This window comes from Pristiophorus japonicus, chromosome 2 (genome assembly GCF_044704955.1).
Source record: "Pristiophorus japonicus isolate sPriJap1 chromosome 2, sPriJap1.hap1, whole genome shotgun sequence".
Lineage (NCBI taxonomy): Eukaryota > Metazoa > Chordata > Chondrichthyes > Pristiophoridae > Pristiophorus > Pristiophorus japonicus.
In genome coordinates, this window is record NC_091978.1 from 57,306,840 (window position 1) to 57,330,522 (window position 23,683).

General features: G+C 42.6%; 1 protein-coding gene across 1 annotated transcript in view; it reads right to left on the minus strand.

Moving 5' to 3' along the window:
* myo5b (myosin VB) overlaps nt 1-23,683 on the minus strand; it is a 310,547-nt gene that overhangs the window by 182,063 nt on the left and 104,801 nt on the right. Inside the window, exons 3-4 of the mRNA XM_070867495.1 lie at nt 22,554-22,725; nt 14,400-14,544 (exon numbers count right to left, since the gene is read on the minus strand). Of these exons, the coding sequence (XP_070723596.1) occupies nt 14,400-14,544; nt 22,554-22,725 (317 nt within the window). The remainder of the gene's footprint in view (nt 1-14,399; nt 14,545-22,553; nt 22,726-23,683) is intronic.

The window sequence follows — 23,683 nt, forward strand, 5'->3', positions numbered from 1 at the left end:
GGCCTTCATAGCTAGGGGATTTGAGTATAGGAGCAGGGAGGTCTTACTGCAGTTGTACAGGGCCTTAATGGGGCCTCACCTGGAATAGTGTGTTCAGTTTTGGTCTCCTAATCTGACGAAGGACGTTCTTGCTATTGAGGGAATGCAACGAAGGTTCACCAGACTGATTCCTGGGATGGCAGGACTGACACTATGAAGAGAGACTGGATCGACTGGGCTTATATTCACTGGAGTTTAGAAGGATGAGAGGGGATCTCATAGGAACACATAAAATTCTGATGGGACTGGACAGGTTAGATGCAGGAAGAATGTTCCCGATGTTGGGGAAGTCCAGAACCAGGGAGCATAGTCTAAGGATAAGGGGTAAGCCATTTAGGACAGATGAGGAAAAACTTCTTCTGCTCGTTGTTAACCTGTGGAATTCCCTGCCGCAGAGTTGTCAATGCCAGTTCATGAATATATTCAAGAGGGAGTTAGATATGGCCCTTGTGGCTAAAGGGATCAAGGAGTATGGAGAGAAAGCAGGAAAGGGGTACTGAGGTGAATGATCAGCCATGATCTTATTGAATGGTGGTGCAGGCTCGAAGGGCCGAATGGCCTACTCCTGCACCTATTTTCTATGATTCTATCTTTAAGGTAAGTTAATTTTAATTTTGTACAGCGGGATGGAGCCAACAGTGGGCACCACACCTACCGAGGTAAGGAAAATTCCAGTCTATACGTTTGGATATTATGCAAGACCAGGAACAGGCACAGCTATGAGCCAATGGTCGAATACTGGCTGATACTCACTGATTAGGCTCAAACATAAAGAACAGATACTTGGGCACGATATGGGAGCAGTGCATACCCACATTCCATAGGTTTGGGGTAAAGGTATAGCTAATGACTTGTACTTTCCGTCATGGGACCTGAGCTGACTCTGCAGTGCCAGACTGGAGACCCTCGCTCCCCCCATTAACCACATCCTCAGCTTCACCCCCATTCCAGATTTGGCTTAAATGTTGGTTAAGATAAAACAACTGGTCAAGACACTGGGACATTTCACTGGCTGCTCTTAAAAGATTGCCATGGGATCTTTTATGTCCACCCGACAGAGCAGACGGGTCTTGGTTTAACATCGCATTCAAAAGATTATATTACTTAGGATGTACAGCACAGAAACAAGCCATTTGGCCCAACCAGTCCATGCCGGCGTTTATGCTCCTCTCGAGCTTCCTCCAGTCTTTCCTCATCGAAATCTATCGGCGTAACCCTCTATTCCCTTCTCCCTCGTAAACTTGTAAAGCCTCCCCATAAATGCATCTACACTATTCGCTTCATAATTTTAAGACCTCTCTAAGGTCATCCCTCAGCATTCTTTTTTTTTTTAAAAAGAGGAGAGAGACCCAGTCTGTTCATCCTTTCCCGATATGTATACCCTTGTATTTCTGGTATCATCCTTGTAAATCTTCCCTGTGCCCTCTCCAATGCCTCTATCATTTTTTAAATATGGTGACCAGAACTGCACGCAGCACTCGAAGTGTGGTCTAACTAAGGTTCGATACAGGTTTAGCATAACGTCACTACTTTTCAATTCTATCCCTCTAAAAAATAAACCCTACTGCTTGGTTTGCTCTTTTTTTTTATGACCTTGCGAATGGTGGTTGGTGCATTTGGGGTTCCTCTATCCCACCCATACTCGCACCTTCCAAGTAATAAGTGACCTCCCTACCAAAATGTACTACCTCATATTTATCTGTGGTGAACTTCATTTGCCAATTCTGCAAGTTTATTAATTAATGTCTTCCTGTAATTTGTTGCTGTCCCCCTGAGTATTGACGGTCCCTCCCAATTTGGTTCATCCACAAATTTAGAGAAATTGTGTTTTTGATTCCAAAGTCTAAATCATTAATGTAAATTGTGAACAGCAGTGGTCCCAGCACTGATCCTTGTGGGAACACTACTACCCATCTTCTGCCACTGAATAACTGCCCTTTACTCCCACTCTCTGCTTTCTGTCTTGAAGCCAGCTGGCGGTTCACTCTGCTACTTGTCCTCTGACTCCGCATTCTCTAAGTCTATTATGGGGTAATTTATCAAAGGCTTTTTGAAAATCTAGATTTTTTACATTTGCTGCTTTACCATTGTCTATGCTCTCTGTTACCTCTTCAAAAAATTCACTAAGATTGGTCAAGCAAGATTTTCCCTTTTGAAATTCACACTATTCATTATTATACTTTGTTTCTCGATGTTCTTCTGTTCTGTCCTTTAGTAGGGATTCCATTATTTTTCCTATCACTGATGTTAAGCTGACTGGTCTATAATTCCCTATACATGACTATCCCCCTTCTTAAACATAGGATTATTAAATGTGTGTAGTGATGTCTCTGCTATATCTTCCCTCGGTTCTTTTAAAATGTGTGGATGCAATCCACCAGGGGTTTTATCCTCGGAGTTTGATTAGTTAATTTAATATAGCCACTTTTTAAATTTTAAATGCACTTATCTTATTACTCATATCATCCAATGTCATGTCCACCTGTTATCATCATCATAGGCAGTCTCTCGGAGTTGAGGATGACCTGCTTCCACTCCAAAAGTGAGTCTTCAGTAGAGTCCAATGTGGGACCTACAGTCTCCTTCACAGGTGGGGCAGACAGTGGTTGAAGGAAAGGGTGGGTGGGGAGCCTGGATTGACACGCACTCCTTCCGCTGTCTACGCTTGGTTTCTGCTTGTTCTCGGCAATAGGTCTCGAGGTGCTCAGCACCCTCCCAGATGCTCTTCCACCATTTTGGGCAGTCGCGGGCCAGGAATTCCCAGGTGTCAGTGAGGATGTTGCACTTTATCAAGGAGGCTATGAGGGTGTCCTTGAAGCGTTTCCTCTGCCCACCTGGGGCTCGCTTGCCGTGTTGAAGCTCCGCGTAGAGCGCTTGCTTTGGGAGTCTCATGTCGGGCATGTGGATGATGTGGCCCGCCCAATGGAGCTGATCGAGCGTAGTCAGTGCTTCGATGCTGGCCTGAGCGAGAACACTCTATCCTGCCAATGGATTTGCAGGATCTTGTGGAGGCAGCGCTGGTGGTACTTCCCCAGCGTTTTGAGGTGACTGCTGTATATAGTCCACATCTCTGAGCCATATAGGAGGGCGGGAATCACTACTGCTCTGTAGACCATAAGCTTGATGTCGGATTTGAGGTCTTGATCTTCAAACTCCTCCCCAAGTGACCGATGACTGCGCTGGCACACTGAAGGCGGTGTTGGACCGCGTCGTCAATGTCTGCTCTTGCTGACAGTAGGCTCCAGAGGTATGGAAAATGGTCCACTTTGTCCAAGGCCTTGTCGTGGATTTTGATAAACATCTGTTCTATCTCCCAGGTAAGTACCGAATCTCCGATAATGCAGCATTCCCTCAGTACTGCATTAGAGTGTCAACCAAGATTATGTCTTGGAGTGGGACTAGTACTCATGATCTTCTGACCCAGAGACAAGAGTGCTGCCCCTCAGCGAAGGCCAACACCTTGGTATGCATGTGCAATGTTGATTTTATGGCACTAAACAGCAGATGCAGTACAGAATGTAGGAGCGTGCCAGCCAGTGATTACAGAATAAAAGGTGGTCCAAAGGTCAAGTCGGTTTCAAAAAGTAATGTCACAAATATAATTAATTCTAAAACTTCTTCTGGCTCAGGTGAGAATGAACTTCCAGTGCAAAGGACTGGAAAAATGTTAAATCTGCACAAAGAACATACACAATAAAATTCCATTGCCTTTGCTGGTACCTCCAAAGCACCCCAAGTTGAATGGATCGCAATGCACCCATACCAGAATCATTTTCAGCTGCAGTTCAGGTCTCGACTCCATTTGGAATCACAAATGACCCAGTAAAATTAGGCTGCCAACTCTGTTTGGACACATTCCTGCAGATATTGTCACATGTCCCTCCCGTCTCCAACTGGCATATGCTCTCGCCTACGCTCCGCCGTCCCATACCAATTGGAAAGTGATAAGATTCTCCTTTAGCTGATTGACTGACCGTCAAGATGCATCCAAACATCTTTTCTTTCTCCCGCCCTCCAATAATGTTATAACTACTAAATGAAAGTGTTGAAAGAAAATGAAAAAGAAACATTTTAATGCTCCTAATGATTTTTCTCCAGGGCTCCTAAATGCAGTTTCCAGGAGCCTGATTTTTAATATCTGGAGGATCCAGGACAATCCTGGAGGGTTGGCAACCCGACACTAAAATCATGTCACCAAACTCTTGGTTCTTAGTTAAAGGGCTGTGAAATACTTTTGGACTTTGGTGTTACAGAGCGAATGATAAGATTGTTCTGAAACTCCAAGTGCATAATTTATGCTGTACTTGGTAAATTCCCAATCCTTGTTAATGCACAGGAAATACTTTAAAAAAAAAAATCAGACCCACATTCTTCAGAAATACCTAACTACTGAATGGCTAGAATGTGCCTTATTTACATATCTTTCCTCCAAAGTCAAGGCTCTCCATTCAGTTCAGTTATTCTTTAACCCATTTGAGTATCAAGTATGCAAATTAAACACCTTTTCTATGACAATAGTATTTGCAAAAGAAATTACAGGGCTGCTTTCTTGAGTTCATACTATCAGCAGCACAAACTCGGAAAATTTCCCCCGCACTGCTTTTCCATAATGCCTGGTACCAAATGTTAAAAGATATGTAATGGAATTTATAGGTCATTTAGCTTTTTAATGATAGGGTTTTGGCTTTGAATACCTAACAAAGATGCAGCAACAACACAATAGGCTGTACAATGATTTGGTGTCAACCATGGCTCAGTGGTAACACTCTCACCTCAGAGTCAGAAGCACATAATCCAGACTGACACTCCAGTGCAGCACTGAGGGAAAGCTGCACTGTCATAGGTGCCATCTTTCGGATAAGACATTAAAGCGAGGCCCCGTTTGCTCTCTCAATGGACGCACAAGATCCTACGGTATTATTTTGAACAAGAGCAGGGGCATTCGGCCCAGATTCCAGGCCAATATTTATCCCTCAACCTTCATCACTAAAACAGATTATTTGATCATTGTCTCATTGTTGTTTGTGGGAACTTGCTATGTGTCGATTGGCTGTTGCTTTTTCCACATTACAACAGTGACTACACTTCAAAAAGTACTTCATTGGCTGTAAAGCGTTTTGGGACATCCTAAGTTTGTGTAAACATCTATCGATCTATGATTCCAGTTGCCTTTTTCACTAAAATGAACTCAAGAACTTATTTCAAGTCAATATAAGTTGTTTAGTTAGTATTTTAACTGCTACCTAGCTGGATGAACATTTGGAATCTATCTTCATTGGCTCTCCTAGAATATCAGTGAAGCAAAGTTGAAATTTGTGTTTTATCAATTAGATCAACTCAATGAGACAAGTGGAAAAAACCCCAGCTTTGGCTGTTTGAAGATCTTAACATCCACATTAGCTTGCTATTTGGGCACTTCTAATATGGTGCTTTTGAAAAGATGACAATGAACTTACTTATTCCCTGCCACCATGTGTGGATTGAGCAGGCTATTAATTCTTGTATTCAGCAACAGCAAAGTAATGAAATTGCCAGGTAGCTGTGATAATTTTAGGAGATATATTTTACAGAGTCATACTAATAAAGAATTTGCATCCTTTTACTCTGAAGGTTCTATGTGCAAAGTAGAACCTTGCTGGTTGGGAATGCAGGTCATAAAATTGTGTGCTAAGGTCACCGTGCCTCATCTGCAGTGCTCTGCATTTTGTGGTAAAGGGATGTTCATGCATCGTGGCGGCCCTGTTGATGAACTATTCAATGAAATGGCCAAATCACTACAGCAGTGATGAATATAAAATAATGTTATTGCCCTTCCCTAATCCTCAATTGGTTAACATGCTGGAGAAAGGAAGATTTACACTTAAATAATGTACTACTGGTAACATAGTAATCTGAAACTTTTACTGGGGCAACTGGAACCTGACAGGCAAAAAGGACAAAGGTAGAAGGTCTACAAGAAAATTCACAGGTCATAGGCCCAAATCTGATCATATTCTCCTGCAAACTATTAAGATATATTAAAACAGTGACTACACTTCAAAAGTACTTCACTGGTTGGAAAGCACTTTGGGACATCTTGAAGTTGTGAAATTCACTATATAAATGCAAGTCTTTCTTTTATATGTTATACCATGGCCAATGACCTGAAAGATCGTGCCTAACTACTAAAAAAAAAGCTGGTTCTAGTTGTTGTACCTCCTGTTACATCCATGGATGGGATTGGGTTTTGTTAACTATGACTATAGACCGAGGACAGAGACTAAAAAAATTATTTTCCGTAGTCCCCTCTGTGGGAGAACTTCATATTTACACCAGGAGTTTAGGGACTTATCACAAAAATCAATGTTCCCATCTTCAAAAAGTGAGCATTTTGCTTAACTTTCCATTAGAAAATAGGCAGAAAGCTCATCAAAACCCAGAGTGAAGACGTAACTGCGAGTTACTTAAATAGCCACTCACAACTGCTGCATTTGCCAGCACCGTGAAGTCAGCCAATCACGATCTCTGATTCTATAGTCAGTGACTGCATGCACACATAGTTGCGGAAGTCAAAGGCAACATCATTTATTTTTCGGACTCCAGCTGCATAAAATTTTTCGACAAGTGTTCATCAGTGAAAATTTACTGGAATTAGAGAAGCTAAAATTACAGAGAATGCCATTGAAAGTTTAGATCTGGAGCAATTCTGGTTATTGCACCAGAAAGACTGGAAATACATGCATTTCACTGATAAATCCAAGATCAACAGAGCCAAGAAGAAGCAATAAAGGGAAAATCAGAAGTATGAACGCGAGTACATATGATTTTACAGTATTTCTTGTGAAACTATGTCAGCCTACACATGTTTACATCCAACTTTTATTCCTTAGTTCAATGGTTGTGTCGTTTGACACGTTCCATTTCGTGGGCCTGCTTCAGCTCCATATACTTATTTCTGTGTAGAGTGACTGACTCTAAACTTCTCACTCTGGTCATAATCATCATGCAGAATATGGTTAATCCTTTTGACCCTTTCTTGGAGACAGATCAGTTGCATCATATTACATCAGGCCGAGTTGCATCGGCACCTGTAGTCAAAGACCTTACAGAGGCCAAGGAAAAGGGAGAGGAAGCATTCATGACTTTTTGTCAGAAGCGACGACAAAATCAAGATGTCAGCTTTCATGATCCTGTCAAGATGAAACTGAAGACTTTCAAGGACTCAGGAAAATCTACCATAATGAAACCAAAAGATAGAGAGATTGCTCTGAAAGCAAATTGGAACTTATTTGTCAGACTAATAGTTGTTGGAACAGTGAGAAAAGTGGACATCGACGGGATGCTGGTTCAAACGTTAGGACCATTGTCCTTGCCTCTAGCTAATCATGATGGATCCCTCATCAAGACAAACAAAGCCAAGCTCATACAATTTCCTGAGGGGTCAGTCAACCCACCCCCTACCACTGATGGGATCCCAAGTGGTTCAATATGGGTGTGGGATGCTATGGCATTGATTCAAGACATGAAACCAGAATCAACATTTGGACAGTTTGCTGACCAAGTACTGAAAGTTCTTGAGACAAGCAAAGATGGATAAGCCCAGGGTGATCCACTTTGTTCCACACAGATACAAGACCGTCAAAAGTGGTGAAAGGGGATGGAGATCATGTTGGAGGAATGCAAATCAACAAAATCTTAACAAGGAAAATCTTCTCCAGTTCCTCTATGAAAGATGGTGCAAGTCTGTAAAGGAGATTTTTGATGATGTAATACTCTTTGTTGGATATGGAAGTGAGTGTCATGCTGTACATCAGAATGACAGCAAAACAGATCTGTAGGTGGTACCAATCCCAGCACTGTTCTCCAACCAGGAAGAAGCCGACACACGACTATTGCTTCACAGGGATTTTGCTGCCAGTTCCAGTGAGCATGTCATCATAAACAGGCCCGACACTGATGTCTTTGTACTGTGCTTGGTGTTCTGCAAGGACATTGATGCCAAGCTTAATTTCACACAGGAGGAAACAACACACGTACAATAGATGTTCATCGCATCTTTGATCACTTTGGGAAAGATGTATGTGCTGCTCTCATTGAAACAGTGAAACCTTGAGTGCTCTGTATGGAATGGGGAAGGTGAAGGTAAAGTCCCGATCTCCAGCAAAGAGCACTGTTCAACATTAAAGAATTTAGGGACCTCGTTTGATGTTTCACAATCCCTTTGTGAAGAACTAGAGCTATACACTTGCAAACTCTACGGGCAGAGTAGATGCAGAGATGTGAACCAGGCCAGATGTCAAATGTGGGTTGAGAACGTTGCATCTTTGCCCAAGACTTCTCGGGATGAGGAAACGGATACCCTTGATTCTGATGATGATTCAAAGATATGCATTCATTTTCAACCTCTAATTTTTTCTTCAGATTTTTTTTTCAGTACCTCTATCTTTAAAAAAAAATGAATACTATTTTACTTTTATTATAATTATTATTGTAATTATATGGCCGACATATGGTGGCCGTTTGAAATGTCAATAAATGTGTATGAAATAAATGGTTTCTACAGTAGATTTCTAACTTTGCAACGGATATGAAAACATAAGTTAGATTTATGTATAACTACACCATATGATGCATCCAGACCCCAGATATCCTCAGTGATACTTCTTTTGACCAATTCTTACACTATCCATGCTTAAAATTTAGCAGTGGCACTGATATGTCATCGTTGCTAGGGAAAAGAAAGTCCATAGCAACCATTTTTATGTTTTTCTTTGTTTTTGGCTATTTCTTGTTAACACTCAATTTTCAAATTTGGGAACATTTAGTTTTTGTTTCAGATACATACGTTTAACATATTTAGCATAGTTCTAGGTACTTCCCACACCGAGACTACGGAACTAAAAATCTAGGCAAGAAAACAGGCCTCGGCCCACTACTAGAAGATGGATCTGACCACAGGATTAGTCAGTATTTTCTGAACCTCAAGTAACTTTGCTTCCTTATTACAGTTAAACTGATTGATAGTAGAGGGCTTCAACAACGGTACTCCCCGTCACGATGGATAGAAACATAGAAAATCGGTGCAGGAGTAGGCCTGCAGGCCCTTCGAGCCTGCACCACATTCAAGATGACCTGTGCCTCAGAACTGGTCGCTCCCTTAGCCAAACTGTTCCAGTACAGTTGTGACACTGGCACCAACCCAATGTGGAGGTTTACCGCATTACATCTTATCCACATAAGTCAAGTCTTGTCCTATCAGCCTTCTCTCAATCATCAGTAAACTTATGGAAGGCATCATCAATAGCGCCATATAGCAACACCTACTCACCAATAACCTGCTCACAAATGTTCCATCAGAACCACTTGGCCTCATGGCCACATCACAGCCTTGATCCAGACATGGACACGAGTTGAATGCCAGTGGAGAGGTGAAAGTAGCTGCTCCTGACATCAAGATGACATTTGGCAAAGTATAGCAGCCAGGAGCCCCAGCAAAACTGAAGCCGATGGGAATCAAAGGGGAAACCTTCCAATGGCTGGACTATACCTGATGCAAACAAAGATAGCTTTGGCTGTCGAAAGCTAGTCATTTCAAACCCAAGTGGTTTCCATTTAATTTATATCGAAGTTTCGAAGTCGTTAACTTTACTTTGGTTACTTTGAAGACATGTTCCTCAATCTTCCCTTGTGAATACTTATTAGAGGAGCCTCTGTACTGTTACAACAGTGGTAATGTTTGTGTATAGAGTTTAAATGTATGTGAAAATGCTCCATATTGATCATGGTGAAAACTGCCCAAGTTTAGTCAATTAGAGTAATGGTTTTACAATGAGATGGGAAGTAATATTAAGTGCTGCAGATGCAGCTTGTTCAGTGCAGTTTTGCTTCATCTCGGTGACCTACTTCTGAAGGGCTGTTGTGAATAGTTCTTGCAGCTCAATGAAGATGCATTCACATCAAAGGCCTTTTGTTCAGTGTTCAGGAGGTTTAAAGCTCCTGAAACCAAATGAAACTTCAATTAAGGATTTCAATTTTCACAGAAAACCAAACTGAATTGCGGAATGTAATTGGAAAATTCCGACAAAAATTCAATACAATAAAAATGAATGTAACTTATTTAGCTGCCTTGAAGCAGTGGCCATGGTCAAAAGCCTTTACTCAGAACTATTTTGCAGTTATACATTGGTTTGTGAGTTCTCAGCTTCCTTTGGGGTTGCAGCAGTGCTTTTGAAGCTGTTTATGAGCGTTTCCAAGTTTTGGAGGTTGGTATGTACGCACACAATTGTTCACTCTGCTGCTAAGGTGGGGCTGTATTTAATTTTGTCTGTCCCTTGAACAACACAAAGTTAAATTAATTATAATGACTACATCCCAAGCTCAGTTAGAGGTTAGTTTTAAAGGCACATTCTGATTCTTTTTGGAATTATTCTCAGGATGTGGTCAACAGTGGCAAGAGCTCATTTATTGACCATCCCTAGATGCCCGTGAAGGCAGTTATGGTAGGCCGCCTCCTTGAACCGCCTTGTGCCAATGGTGCTCCCGCAATGGTGTTCGGTAGGGATTTTCAGGATATTGATCCAGTGATATCAAGGAACAATAAATGTTCATATCAGGAAGGTGTGATACTTATAAGGAAATTTATAAGCAAATTTGTTCCCATGACATTGCTGCTCTTGTCCTTCTCTGTGGTAGAGGTCCTGGGACTGGGAAGTACTGCTTAAGTAAATGTGGTGAGTTGTGATGCAGTGAATCTGTAAATAGTGCAGCCATTGTGCACTGGCGGTGGATATCGTGTTCAGCGGCAGAGGTGCTGTTCGCGGTCGATTGTAGACTAATGGATTTCTTTCTCTTAAAAACACATTTTCTTTATGCTGCTGCTTGTCCACTAGCAGGTTATTTATTTATTCAGCTGTAACCAGCTGCTGTTTTTTTGAAGAAGATGAACCATTGGGGTTCCTTATCAACATAAAAGTACTGAGGTGGGGTGGGGTGCTGGGTGGGGGGTTACGTGGGCTTCCTGCTAAAATTCTGGATATGCCTCTGCAGCGCAAGGGCTACAAGTCCCTGGGGAACCCAACATGGGTCAATGTCTTCAAGACAAGTGGATAGAAAATTGTGGGGGTGGGGGAGAAGGAGCAAGGGAGAGAATAGTTAGTTAATTAAAGAGAGAGAGATGGTATACATTATATCCGATGGCTACAAATCGGTCAAGAACCACATAGGGATTTTGTGTCAGTCACTTTCAGCAATTTTAAGTGTAAAGAGCATTGACCCTTGGCCTCCAGTTGTTCATCCTGAAATAGAAAAGACAAATTGCTGAATGCTTCATACCGTATAATTTGTGGTGCTCCATCGGACTGCAATATATGCTTACGCTCCTTCTGTTTCTGGCATCCTAGCGCATTAAAAGAAACAGATTGTAGTTGTGGGCGACTTGCTGAGGCACTCCTGTGGATAAGGCCACCCCTCCTGCACTCAGAACCAGTGATGCGTAAACAAGGTAATCAATCTGCTAGAAAGTATCCCTGTTGGCCAGAATCCCAACATCCTCCATACATTAACCAAGACGGAATCTGGCATACCACTCTTTGTTTGGCTGCTTATCCTCCTCTTTTAAAATCACCTGCCGACCATTTTGTCACCTATGGTTTCAGTTTTTTTTTTAAATACAGGTGTATTTTAGCTTGCTCTTACAGTAAACAAGGAGCTGCTGCCAAGTTCGTTCTGCCTTGTCCGATGACTCAGTTTACATATGCACTTACCAACGGAGAGCCGTAAATTAGATTCCAAATTCTATCCCTGGTCTGTGCGAGGTGAGCTGATTGGAGTCAGGAATCATAGAATCATAGAAATTTACAGCATGGAAGGAGGCCATTTGGCCCATCGTGCCTCTGTTGGCCGAAGAGCTATCCAGTCTAATCCCACTTTCCAGCTCTTGGTTAGTAGTCTTCTAGGTTAAGGCACTTACAAGTACTTTTTAAAAAAAAATGTGGTGAGGGTTTCTGCCTCTACCACCCTTTCAAGTAGTGAGTTCCAGGCCCCCATCACCCTCGGAGTGAAAAATATTTTCCTCAACTCACCTCTAATCCTACCAATTACTTTAAATCTATGCTCCCTGGTTATTGACCTCTTTGCTAAGGGAAATAGGCTCTTCCTATCCACTCTATCTAGGCCCCTCATAATATTATACACATCAATCAAGTCTCCTCTCAGCCTCCTCTGTTCCAAAGCAAAAAAAGGACTGGAACAGGGACACCAGAAATGGTCTCAGCATTCCAGGGCTGAGGGAAGGTATAGAAAAATGGGGGTAAAAGAAATCAGCCAGTTCTTGATTATGTGATTCTTGCTGGAAAGTGCATGTTTTTGTTGACCGACAAGGACATCATCAGGCTCATCTGTAATGCCCACACCCCTCCCAGAATGAATAGCCTGCCAATATTCACTCCCTAGGCTCACACATGGAGGAATAGCCGCGGAGGGGGTTGGGGGCGGAGACTGCGGAGGGCAAGTCAATGTCCATGAACCCATAATATGGCAATGCTTGAAGCAAAAAATAGGACAAATAAAAAGCTTGTGTGTTGAAAAATAATTAATTAGAGACTGCTCCAGTTTTCCAATCATTGAGGTTACCAGGCATAAATCATATGTTCATCTGTGCGGAACAATTCGAGTCAGCGCCGATTACAACCTCCAGAATTTAATTGAATCTGATTCTATTCTCCCGCTTGCTATTCTTTACTAAAATGCACGTGTGTTTCCCAAGTTACTCTGGGCATGTCTTTTCTGCCTCCAATGAAATGGAAGATCTGTATGAAAATTACTGCAGAATGAAACCTCTGGACAAATTACCATGCCAGTTCATTACAGCTAATCTTTTTTAAGCTGGTATCTTCAAATGAATTTATGATGTAGTTCTATTAGACAGACTGTACCAAGTCTTCTGAGCTCCCCCTGTAAAAGTATAATTCCTAATACATATACATCAAATACAATGTAAACTATTACTTTTTTGACACCTATGGTTTGGTGAATTGTAGCAAAAGGGTGTTAAGCGTTAAAAAAGTGAATAACCGAAGACAGTTTTCAATTTGATCTGTAATCAGGTCTGAATGGGAAGTGGGAGAGATACAGAAGGAAGAAGTTTATTGGCAGGGCATTCAGTACCGTGACGTTACTGATTTTTTTTGTCTCTACCCTCTCCTAAAATGAATACACCTTTCTCTACTTGACTAAATTAAAAGGCAGTGTCTTGTGCTCATATACAGTTGTGGAAGCATCTTTGGGTCTCAGCCAAATGCTCATTGTTTGGGGAGGGTGGAAGGAAAGGGACAAAATAAATAAAGAACACAGAAACATTTCTAAGACTTTATTAAAACTGAAGAGATGGAAATATTATACAATGAATTACTTCATAAAATAGTGGAAATCAGTATCAGCTCATACTACAGTCAAACCCATCACCAGTAGTTCTCAGCTCTTCAATTCCTATTAAGAAAATATACCTCAAATTTCTCCGTGCACCAAGTTCTCCTCATACAACATTAGGAAGGATTGCCGCCAGCAGCAGCAAGAGAAATATAACTACAGCAAGAGGCACACCCTCTTCCATATATATCCACACACCAGCAGGATGAAACTGTTAGCAGAATACTGATATTATCACAGTACACAGACATAGCTAGTGGGGGTAATTTTCAATTTTGCCACCTTGGCACTAACTTTTATGGAACCCACTGGATTTTCAATGCAATGAAAATCAGCTGGATTCTACAGTGGACAATGATCCACTCGGTCAGGTAATCACCCAGTGGAAAATTATCCCCAGTATTCTTCCATAACTACAGTTAGTTATAATTCGAAGAACATAAAAACATAAGAAATAGGAGCAGGAGTAGGCCATTTGGTCCCTCGAGCCTGCTCTGCCATTCTGATCTGATCCTGGCCTCAACTCCACTTCTCCGCCCGCTCCCCATAACCCTTAACTCTCATCATTCAAAAATCTGTCTCTCTCTACCTTAAATATATTCAATGTCACAGCCTCCACAGCTCTCTGGGGCAGAGAATTCCAAACATTCACGACCTTCTGAAGAAATTCCTCCTCATCTCCATTTTAAATAAGATAAGCCTTCATTTCGTTCCATTCTGCATTTAACATTGTCCTCAATTTTTTTTTAAGATTGCAGATCACTGCCATCACACTTTGATTTTACAACTCATATACCCAATCAGCCGTGTTGTTGCTCAAGTTATATAGTTGTATGCACGTGTATTCAAAATGTTCAATAACAGAAATATCATTGGACTAGAAGTTTTTTTTTTTAAAAAGGCGACTACAATACAAGGCAAGAATGTCAACAACAGCTTCCCATAATTCCACTCACCTGGCCATTTGTTTGTACGCTTCTTCAGCCACTGCAAAGATATGGGGGTCCATGTCCCCCATGTTTTGTCCACTATACGCCTGAATGACATCTTCTCCATAAATTGGCATCTGTTCATAGGGATTCATAGCAACTAAGACAATACCTGGAAACACAGAAGGTGGTCACCATAACACGTTCAAAGATTAAGTGCACTGTTATTTTCACCTCTGCAATTTGCATTCAAATCTCATCCCGACCGAGGAGCCATGTGAGGAGTATTCGCAATAAGGTGGGCGAATTTAACTGCGCAGATAGCTGTTAACAGATATGATGTAATTGGCATCATGGAGACATGGCTCCAGGGTGACCAAAGCTGGGAACTCAACATCCAGGGGTATTCAACATTTAGGAAGGATAGACAGAAAGGAAAAGGAAGTGGGGTGGCGATGCTGGTTAAAGAGGAAATTAATGCAATAGTAAGGAAGGACATTACCTTGGATGATGTGGAATCAGTATAGGTGCAATAAAGGTACAGCAGTTATCATGAGCGACTTTAATCTACATATTAATTGGCTAACCAAACTGGTAGCAATGCGGTGGAGGAGGATTTCCTGGAGTGTATTAGGGATGGTTTTCTAGACCAATGTCGAGGAACCAACTAGAGAGCTGGCCATCCTAAACTGGGTGATGTGTAATGAGAAAGGACTAATTGGCAATCTTGTTGTGCGAGGCCCCTTGGGGGAAGAGTGACCTAAATATGGTAGAATTCTTTATGATGGAGAGTGACACAGTTAATTCGGAAACTAGGGTCCTGAACTTAAGGAAAGGTAACTTCGATGGTATAAGACGTGAATTGGCTAGAATAGACTGGCGAGTGATACTTAAAGGGTTGACGGTGGATAGGCAATGGCAAACATTTAAAGATCACATGGATGAACTTCAACTATTGTACATCCCTGTCTGGAGTAAAAATAAAACAGGGAAAGTGGCTCAACCATGGCTAACAAGGGAAATTAAGGACAGTGTTAAATCCAAGGAAGAGGCATATAAATTGGCCAGAAAAAGCAGCAAACCTGAGGACTGGGAGAAATTTAGAATTCAGCAGAGGAAGACAAAGGGTTTAATTAGGAGGGGGAAGAGATTGTAAGAAGCAGCTTGCTGGGAACATAAAAATTGACTGCAAAAGCTCCTATAGATATGTGAAGAGAAAAAGATTGGTGAAGACAAACGTAGGTCCCTTGCAGTCAGATTCAGGTGAATTTATAATGGGGAACAAAGAAATGGCGGACCAGTTAAACAAATACTTTGGTTATGTCTTCACGAAGGAAGACACAAATAACCTTCCGGAAATACGAAGGGACCGAGTGAGAAGGAGGAACTGAAGGAAATCCTCATTAGACGGGAAATTGTGTTAGGGAAATTGATGGGATTAAAGGCTGATAAATCCCCGCGGCTTGATAGTCTGCATCCCAGAGTACTTAAGGAAGTAGCCCTAGAAATAGTGGATGCATTAGTGATCACTTTCCAACAGTCTATCAACTCTGGATCGGTTCCTATGGACTGGAGTGTTGCTAATGTAACACCACTTTTTAAGATGCGAGGGAGAGAGAAGGCGGGTAATTATAGACCAGTTAGCCTGACATCAGTAGTGGCGAAAATGTTGGAATTATTAAAGATGAAATTGCAGCACATTTGGAAAGCAGTGATGGGATCGGTCCAAATCAGCATGGATTTATGAAAGGGAAATCCTGCTTGACAAATCTAGAATTTTTTGAGGATGTAACAGGTAGAGTGGACAAGGGAGAACCGGTGGATGTGGTTAATTTGGACTTTCAAAAGGCTTTTGACAAGGACCCGCACAAAGGATTGGTGTGCAAAATTAAAGCACATGGTATTGGGGGTAATGTACTGACGTGGATAGAGAACTGGTTGACAGACATGAAGCAGAGAGTTGAGATAAACAGGTCCTTTTCAGAATGGCAGGCAGTGACTAGTGGGGTGCCGCAGGGCTGAGTGCTGGGACCCCAGCTATTTACAGTATACATTAACGATTTGGATGAGGGAATTGAGTGTAATATCTCCAAGTTTGCAGATGACACTAAACTGGGTGGCGGTATGAGCTGTGAGGAGGACGCTAAAAGGCTGCAGTGTGACTTGGACAGGTTAGGTGAGTGGGCAAACGAATGGCAGATGCAGTATAATGTGGATAAATGTGAGGTTATCCACTTTGGTGGAAAAAACACGAAGGCAGAATATTATCTGAATGGTGGCAGATTAGGAAAAGGGGAGATGCAACGAGACCTGGGTGTCATGGTACATCAGTCATTGAAAGTTGGCATGCAGGTACAGCAGGCGGTGAAGACGGCAAATGGTATGTTGGCCTTCATAGCTAGGGGATTTGAGTATAGTGAGGCCTCACCTGGAATATTGTGTTCAGTTTTGGTCTCCTAATCTGAGGAAGGACGATCTTGCTATTGAGGGAGTGCAGCGAAGGTTCACCAGACTGATTCCAAGGATGGCAGGACTGACATATGAGGAGAGACTGGATCTGTATTCACTGGAGTTTAGAAGGATGAGAGGGGATCTCATAGAAACATAACATTCTGACGGGACTGGACAGGTTAGATACAGGAAGAATGTCCCCAATGTTGGGGAAGCCAGAACCAAGGGACATAGTCTAAGGATAAGGGGCAAGCCATTTAGGACTGAGATGAGGAGAAACTTCTTCACTCAGAGTTGTTAACCTGTGGAATTCCCTGTCGCAGAGAGTTGTTGATGCCAGTTCATTGGATATATTCAAGAGGGAGTTAGATATGGCCCTTACGGCTAAAGGGATCAAGGGGTATGGAGAGAAAGCAGGAAAAGGGTATTGAGGTGAATGATCAGCCATGATCTTATTGAATAGTGGTGCAAGCTCGAAGGGCCGAATGGCCTGCTCCTGCACCTATTTTCTATGTTTCTAAAGTCTCTGTCTGCTGGCTAAAAGATCTAAAGAGAAATGAGGTTGGTGACACTGGGCGTAAAAGTGGATAAATGTTTTATTTCCAGCAAAGGCATCACTAACCTTAATGGGATGGGAATCCTTGGGTCCACTTTTGGTTTAAAGTACTTTTTCTTAATAGGAGAAAATAATCTACTGTAAATTTTTTCAATTGTTTAAAAACTGTCAATTTTATTGTTGCTGTAGAAACCCTTGATCACATTAAGAATTGTGTAGCATTTACAAGATCCACTGCAATGTCATTTTCTCAGATAAGTTTTAATTTTTGTGAACACATTTGAATCAACCCTTTAAGTCAAAATACAAGCAAAGGTACAGTGACATCACCAATTTCAAGCCAAGTTACCTGAATGAGAACATCTCGTTTAAATGAACGGATGCCTGGCTTCCATACATGTGGGATGCATGTAAATTACTTAATGAACGCCAATCAGATCCTGCCAAATCCATTCTGGTTAGTAATGAATTAGTGATGGATGATGAGAGTGCAATATAGATAATAGCTCCTCTCATTGCACTGTGCGGTCACATCCAGGGAGCTTCCTGGACAGGAGCTCTCTCCAACACATGCAACAAGGTTGCCCCTTTGCCCAAGTCCAACACCAAACAGAGGCATGATGTTTGCTTTGTTGGCAACAAGAATGCATCGACAATCTTATCCTATGCATCTGCATCAAGAGATGCAGAAGTTGGGAAAAATGTACTTTACAAATCAACTTTTTGTAATCCAGTTTATAGGCTCAATTTTCCCCAATGCCATTTTTTGGTATACTGCAAGAGTTACGCCCATCTTTTGGGGCCCCGACTACTCCAAAAAAAAAAACTGGCACGTTTCCCCAGTCTATTTTTTTTTAATTGGCGCCACGCAGCCTGTCCTTTAGCTTCGGGGGGTGGAGCCTAATGTCTGCGCCAAAAAAACGATGCCCACCCTTCTGCGCATGCGCAAAAAAAAAAAAGGACATTTGACGTGATTGCTATGGGCGCACTCGGCCATTTTTAAAGAGCCAGTTGTGTGTGAGAACTTTAATTCTTATTGGAAAAATCGGAGCTGCAATACAAGATGCAACGCCGCTCAAGGACCAAGAATTTCTTACAGGATGAGGTGCAGGCACTGGTAATTGAGGCCAGATGGCATGAGCTGGACACCAGCAGAGGTCACATAAAAGTTTCACCCAAAGAAATGAAGAATCACTGGAATCAACTTGCAGAAGGTTACTGTGCAATGGTGACCACCCCGAGGTCTGGAGGCCAGTGCAAAGAGAAGTGGCAGGACCTGGGTCAAGTAGTTAGTGTAAGTATTATTTTCATTTATTCAATGGAACTGCAATTGTAAATGTGACCATCTGTATATGTCCTACCCAGTGGAAAGACACCCTCTCTAAAGTTATATCTTCATCTGTCACTCCCACTCCAATCCCCAGAACAGCCTCTGAAGAGGCCCAAGCCGGACCTTCCACATTACCACTTCTTCCTCCCCCCCCGCATCCTATCAAGAAGTGCGCATTACCCGAGATGTTCATAAGAATAAGTTTGGTACCAACCTGAGAAATGCTGCACCATCGCCTGCGGGCAGGGGTGGAGTCAACAAGACCAAGTGCAGCAGGTGGTCTTAGAATAAGGTGGAGGAGAGATGGATACAGCCTTTCTTTGTTGCTGTTATTATTGTTGTTACTGTTACAACTGTTCTCAAATTAAAAGTTTTTTGTAAGTTATGTAAATTTACAAGTTTAAAAGTTTGCAAGTGATCTTAACTGAAAACTTTAAAGTTTGATACAAGAATATTTTTATTAAAGTTAAGTACAAACAAGTGTTTGTTAAACTTTTGAATAAAATATATTTTAAATTATAACTGAATCATTTCCATTATTTGTTCCATTATTAACACAACTTTTTGAAGTAAAGAAGAATCATTTCCATCATTTGTTCCATTAACACAACAGAACAGTACAGAATAGGTCCAAACATTAAACATGGTCCATTCAGAATAGTTGCCGCTGAGCCTTCAGGCAGCAAAGCGTTCATGGATGAACTGCTGGTGCAAGGCTCGAGCAATCGTTAAAGGGGCACAACGGCCCGCCCTCCTCCGCCATCGTGCTCCGGGTTCAGGTAGTTGCATCGCTTCCTCGTCCTCCTCCTTGTCTGCATCTTTCTCCTCATCAGCCACTCTCACCTCAGATGAGTCTTCGACTACCAGCTGCTGCTGCCTCATGATGGCTAAGTTATGCAGCCTGCAGCACACAACAGTGAATTGACCGACAATGTCAGAGGAGTACTGCAAGTAGCCTCCGGAATGGTCCAGGCATCGGAAACTCTGTTTCAAGATGCCAATGATCCTCTCTATTATGCTGTGCATCGCAATATGCGACATGTTGTATTCCCAGTCAGCTTCCATCCGGGTTACGCGTGGGGGCATCATGAGCCAGGTGGCGAGGCCGTACCTTTCGTCTCCCTGCAGCCAGTTCTGCCCTGCTGGCTACTGTTGAAACATGGCAGATATAGTGCTCTCGCAGAGGATGAACGCATCATGGATGCTCCCAGGGTATCTCTCATCAATTAACATGATGCGATGCATATCACACATGAGCTACACATTAACGGAGTGGAAGTCTTTTCTGTTCCTGTACATCTCGGAATCCTCCAAAAGGTGATTGCAAGGCAATGTGGGTATAATCAATGCAGCCCTATACCTTTGGGAAACCAACAATCCTGGAGAAGCCCACAGCCCTTTCACGCATTGCCCAGGCGGTCATGGGAAACTTTATGTAGTCATTCCTCCGGGCATATAGTGCAGCAGTCACCTGCCGAATGTAGACATGTGTTACATGCTGAAAAATGGCGCACACACCCCTAGTTGTGGCCTAGAACGATCCAGATGCAGAATGAATGTGCAGCTGTAACCTTCACTTCAACTGACAAAGCAGTCCTCCTGACACTTCGAGGGTGCAGGTCTGCTTTTACTAGCTCGCAGATCTCAGTTACAACTTCTTTGCGGAAATGCAGCCTTCTCACACAGTCCGCATCACTCAGGTGCAGGTATGAATACCTGTCTCACTACACCCGATGTGGGTAAGGCCCCCTGCCCATCATCCTACGTGCACGGAGGTTCCTCATGTGATGACATCGAATCAATCATCTCCTCCGCAGCACCATCATGCAGAAGGCTTGCACGAGGTCTGGCATTGTCAGTATTATCCCCACACCACAATTAAATTGTACCTTTGCAAGAAGCTCAAATTAGCAGGACAAGCTTCTTTGTTGTCTCTCTCGCCAAGATCGACGCCCTAGAATGGACCACACCTAGGCCTGGGCTTGCACAATAGGCTTGCTTAGAACGGGAAATACCCACCCCCCAGGGCTTCATTTGATGTTTCTGCTGCATAGTGCAAGGGTTCTCATGCCTTCAGTTCAGCTTCTACCCCATCCCCCCCGCCCCCCCAAGGCTTCTTTTGAAACCGAGTCCATGTCTGGGCGAGGGACTGATTCGACCCTCGAGCCCGGTTTGGAGACGTTCGATGGTGGCGTGATACTTTCAAGAAAATCCAAAATTAAAGAATTGCATTAGACTTCCATTTTCTGTGTTTTAATTTTGAAAAAAATAAGCTGCATGATGCATATTTAATGTGTTCTTGACTCCCTCCAAAACGTCACCGAAACACAATGGCATCTTTCTGCGCCAATTTTTTGATATGCGCTGGTTTTTCTCAAGTTCCCAGAAGATTTTTTGGGAGTGGTCACATACACCGTCCGAAGAGAAATGCAGGTTAACCAAACTTGCACAAATGTGAAAAACTGGTGCAGACATCAGGTTACGCCCCCGATGCAAAAAAAAATAACCTAAAAAATCGTAACTATCGTAACTAGCGGAGTTACGCTGTCGCAGAAGCTTTGGAGAAACTTGGATATTTTAAATTTAGGCCAAGAAAAGCAGCGCAAATCACTGGGGAAAATTTTCAGGTAATCTCCGTAAACCACGAAGTCAAATATGCAAAACAAATCTTTTGCTCATTCCTTTTCTTGACTGCAAATTTAATTCTCCCCTTTTCAGTTTTAATTTCACCTTCCGAAATAATATCAATAATATAAATACCAAGCTACAAACCCCAATCAAGTAGGCAATTATTCCGCTCTCGAGCCAGCTGCTAGATGTATGTGAACTATGAATTATTTCACCATAATTTTTCTTCCTCTAATGAAGAGATTTGCTTCTTTGTTGTTGTTTTTAATCTTCCCTTCTCCGGAATATTCCATGGACATTTTTAATGTATTTTTAAAAATTTGTTCTCAGGGTGTGGGCATCACTGACAAGGCCAGCATTTATTGCCCATCCCTAGTTTTACTGAGGTGGTGGTAGGGGGCGGCCATAAACCGCTGCAGTCCCTTGTGTACGTTTCATACAACTGAGTGGTTTGCTAGGCCACTTCAGAGGGTAATTAAGAGTCAATCACATTGGTGTGGGCCTGGAATCACATATTGGACAGATTGGGTAAGGATGGTAAAAGGACATTAGTGAAACAGTTGGGTTTTTACAACAATCCAATAGTTTCATGGTCAGATTTTTTAATTTTTTTATGAACTGAATTTAAATTCTCAAACTGCCATCGATTTGATCTTCCATTCTCTGGATTATTAGTCCAAGCGCGTGGGATTACGAGTCCAGTAACATAACCATTACACTACATTATGAGCCCTGACAGTGAGTGGCAGCAAGCTATCTGACGACTGGTAACATCACAGAAGTCAGGTGTGCCCTCCTCCACAATCAACATAAGCACATAAGCCCATTATCAAGCATGAGTCACTGGATAGCAATCAGAAGTGGAAATACTGCTCAACCTTTTCCCCTCCTAACCCAGGACCAATTGGAAAGATGCCAATACCACGCTAATTCAGCAGACAGCAGACTAAATCTCTGGCCTTTCTGGTAAGCAGTGGCTAAGCTAATTACTAGATCAATGACTCGTGAGTTTAAGGGGGAGGCAAGTCATTTGCTTCTACATGACTCCTCTGCCTGCCCTCGGACATTGCCAACTAAATTCTTACATCAATAGTGTGACATCTTGAACAAACTTTTCACGTTTCCCTATCTGTGGCGCAGTGCATCAGCACACTTGCACCAATAGGATGTCCTACCTACTCGTCACTCTTGCTCTGGTTACTATTCCTTTACTCACCACAGTACGTGTATATGGCATTTGACTCCAGGAACCGGAGCTTTAAGTTGTGGAGCACTGCAGGTTCATGAAGGTAACTGAGAGCAGTCAGGTCATTCTCGCCAACCAGAATGTCAGGATTGCGCAGGAAAGGTAACTGGTTTGAATTTGAGTTGATGGAATACTCGAGGGGCTGCAGCAAAACCAGGAAACAAAAAGGAACAAAAACACGTTCAATAAAGAGCTTCATGGACAGAAGAATACCCACTGAATACTATGGCATATGGACTTTTTGCAGCCTCATTACACACCACTGCAACACCTTGCATGAATGACTCAGGCCTGCTTGAAACCTAATGCCAGGCCATAGCAACAATATATCTGATCACGAGTGTGGTGGCAGTTTTAAACATGGGTACAGTATATACCATGTATGGCATTTATTTTCTCGGTGATTCTTGGGGCATCCTCTCCCAGAAAATTTTGATTTTTGACACTTTGAATTCAGTGCATCTGTGCTTCCCATTAGCGCCCCCAGGGGGTGTAAATGACTTACCTCCCGGGCACGACACCAACAACGACTCCCGCCATATTCGGCAGGACTTTAGCAGTGGCGCTACAGCGTTGTGCCCCGATCTCTTGCGCCTGGAGATCATGACGTCATCACATGCGCATTGCCGCCTGCAGCTGCGCCGAACGATAACATCGACAGCTTCATGGGATGTGTATCGGGTGGCTAGCTGCTATCGGCTCGAAAATTAAAGGCGAGGTGGTCAAGGGCAGAAAAAAAAAACATACCTTTTTGTTGCCGCTCCTGATGCGGTTTCTTCGCTGGCTCGTGGCCGCAATCGCTCAGCCCGGCACTCTGCTCGAGTGCCGGGTGTGGGAGCGAATGTTCTTATTACCCAAATACCTCGCTATTCAGTCTGCACAGACTGAGTTCAGCTGGGTTGAAAGTTCAAACAGCTTTCTAAGGAGCATAGGTTGTAACTTGGCTAAGAGAATTTTGGGGAAAGGATGTCTTCAGGGGAAAGATAATGACAGGATGTGCAAGAGTCATTCAGCCATATCTGAATGTGTCAACTTGATAACTGCTTAGGTTTTATTGCATATAGTAAAGCAAGAGTTGGGTGCAATGTTGTTTAGTTTAA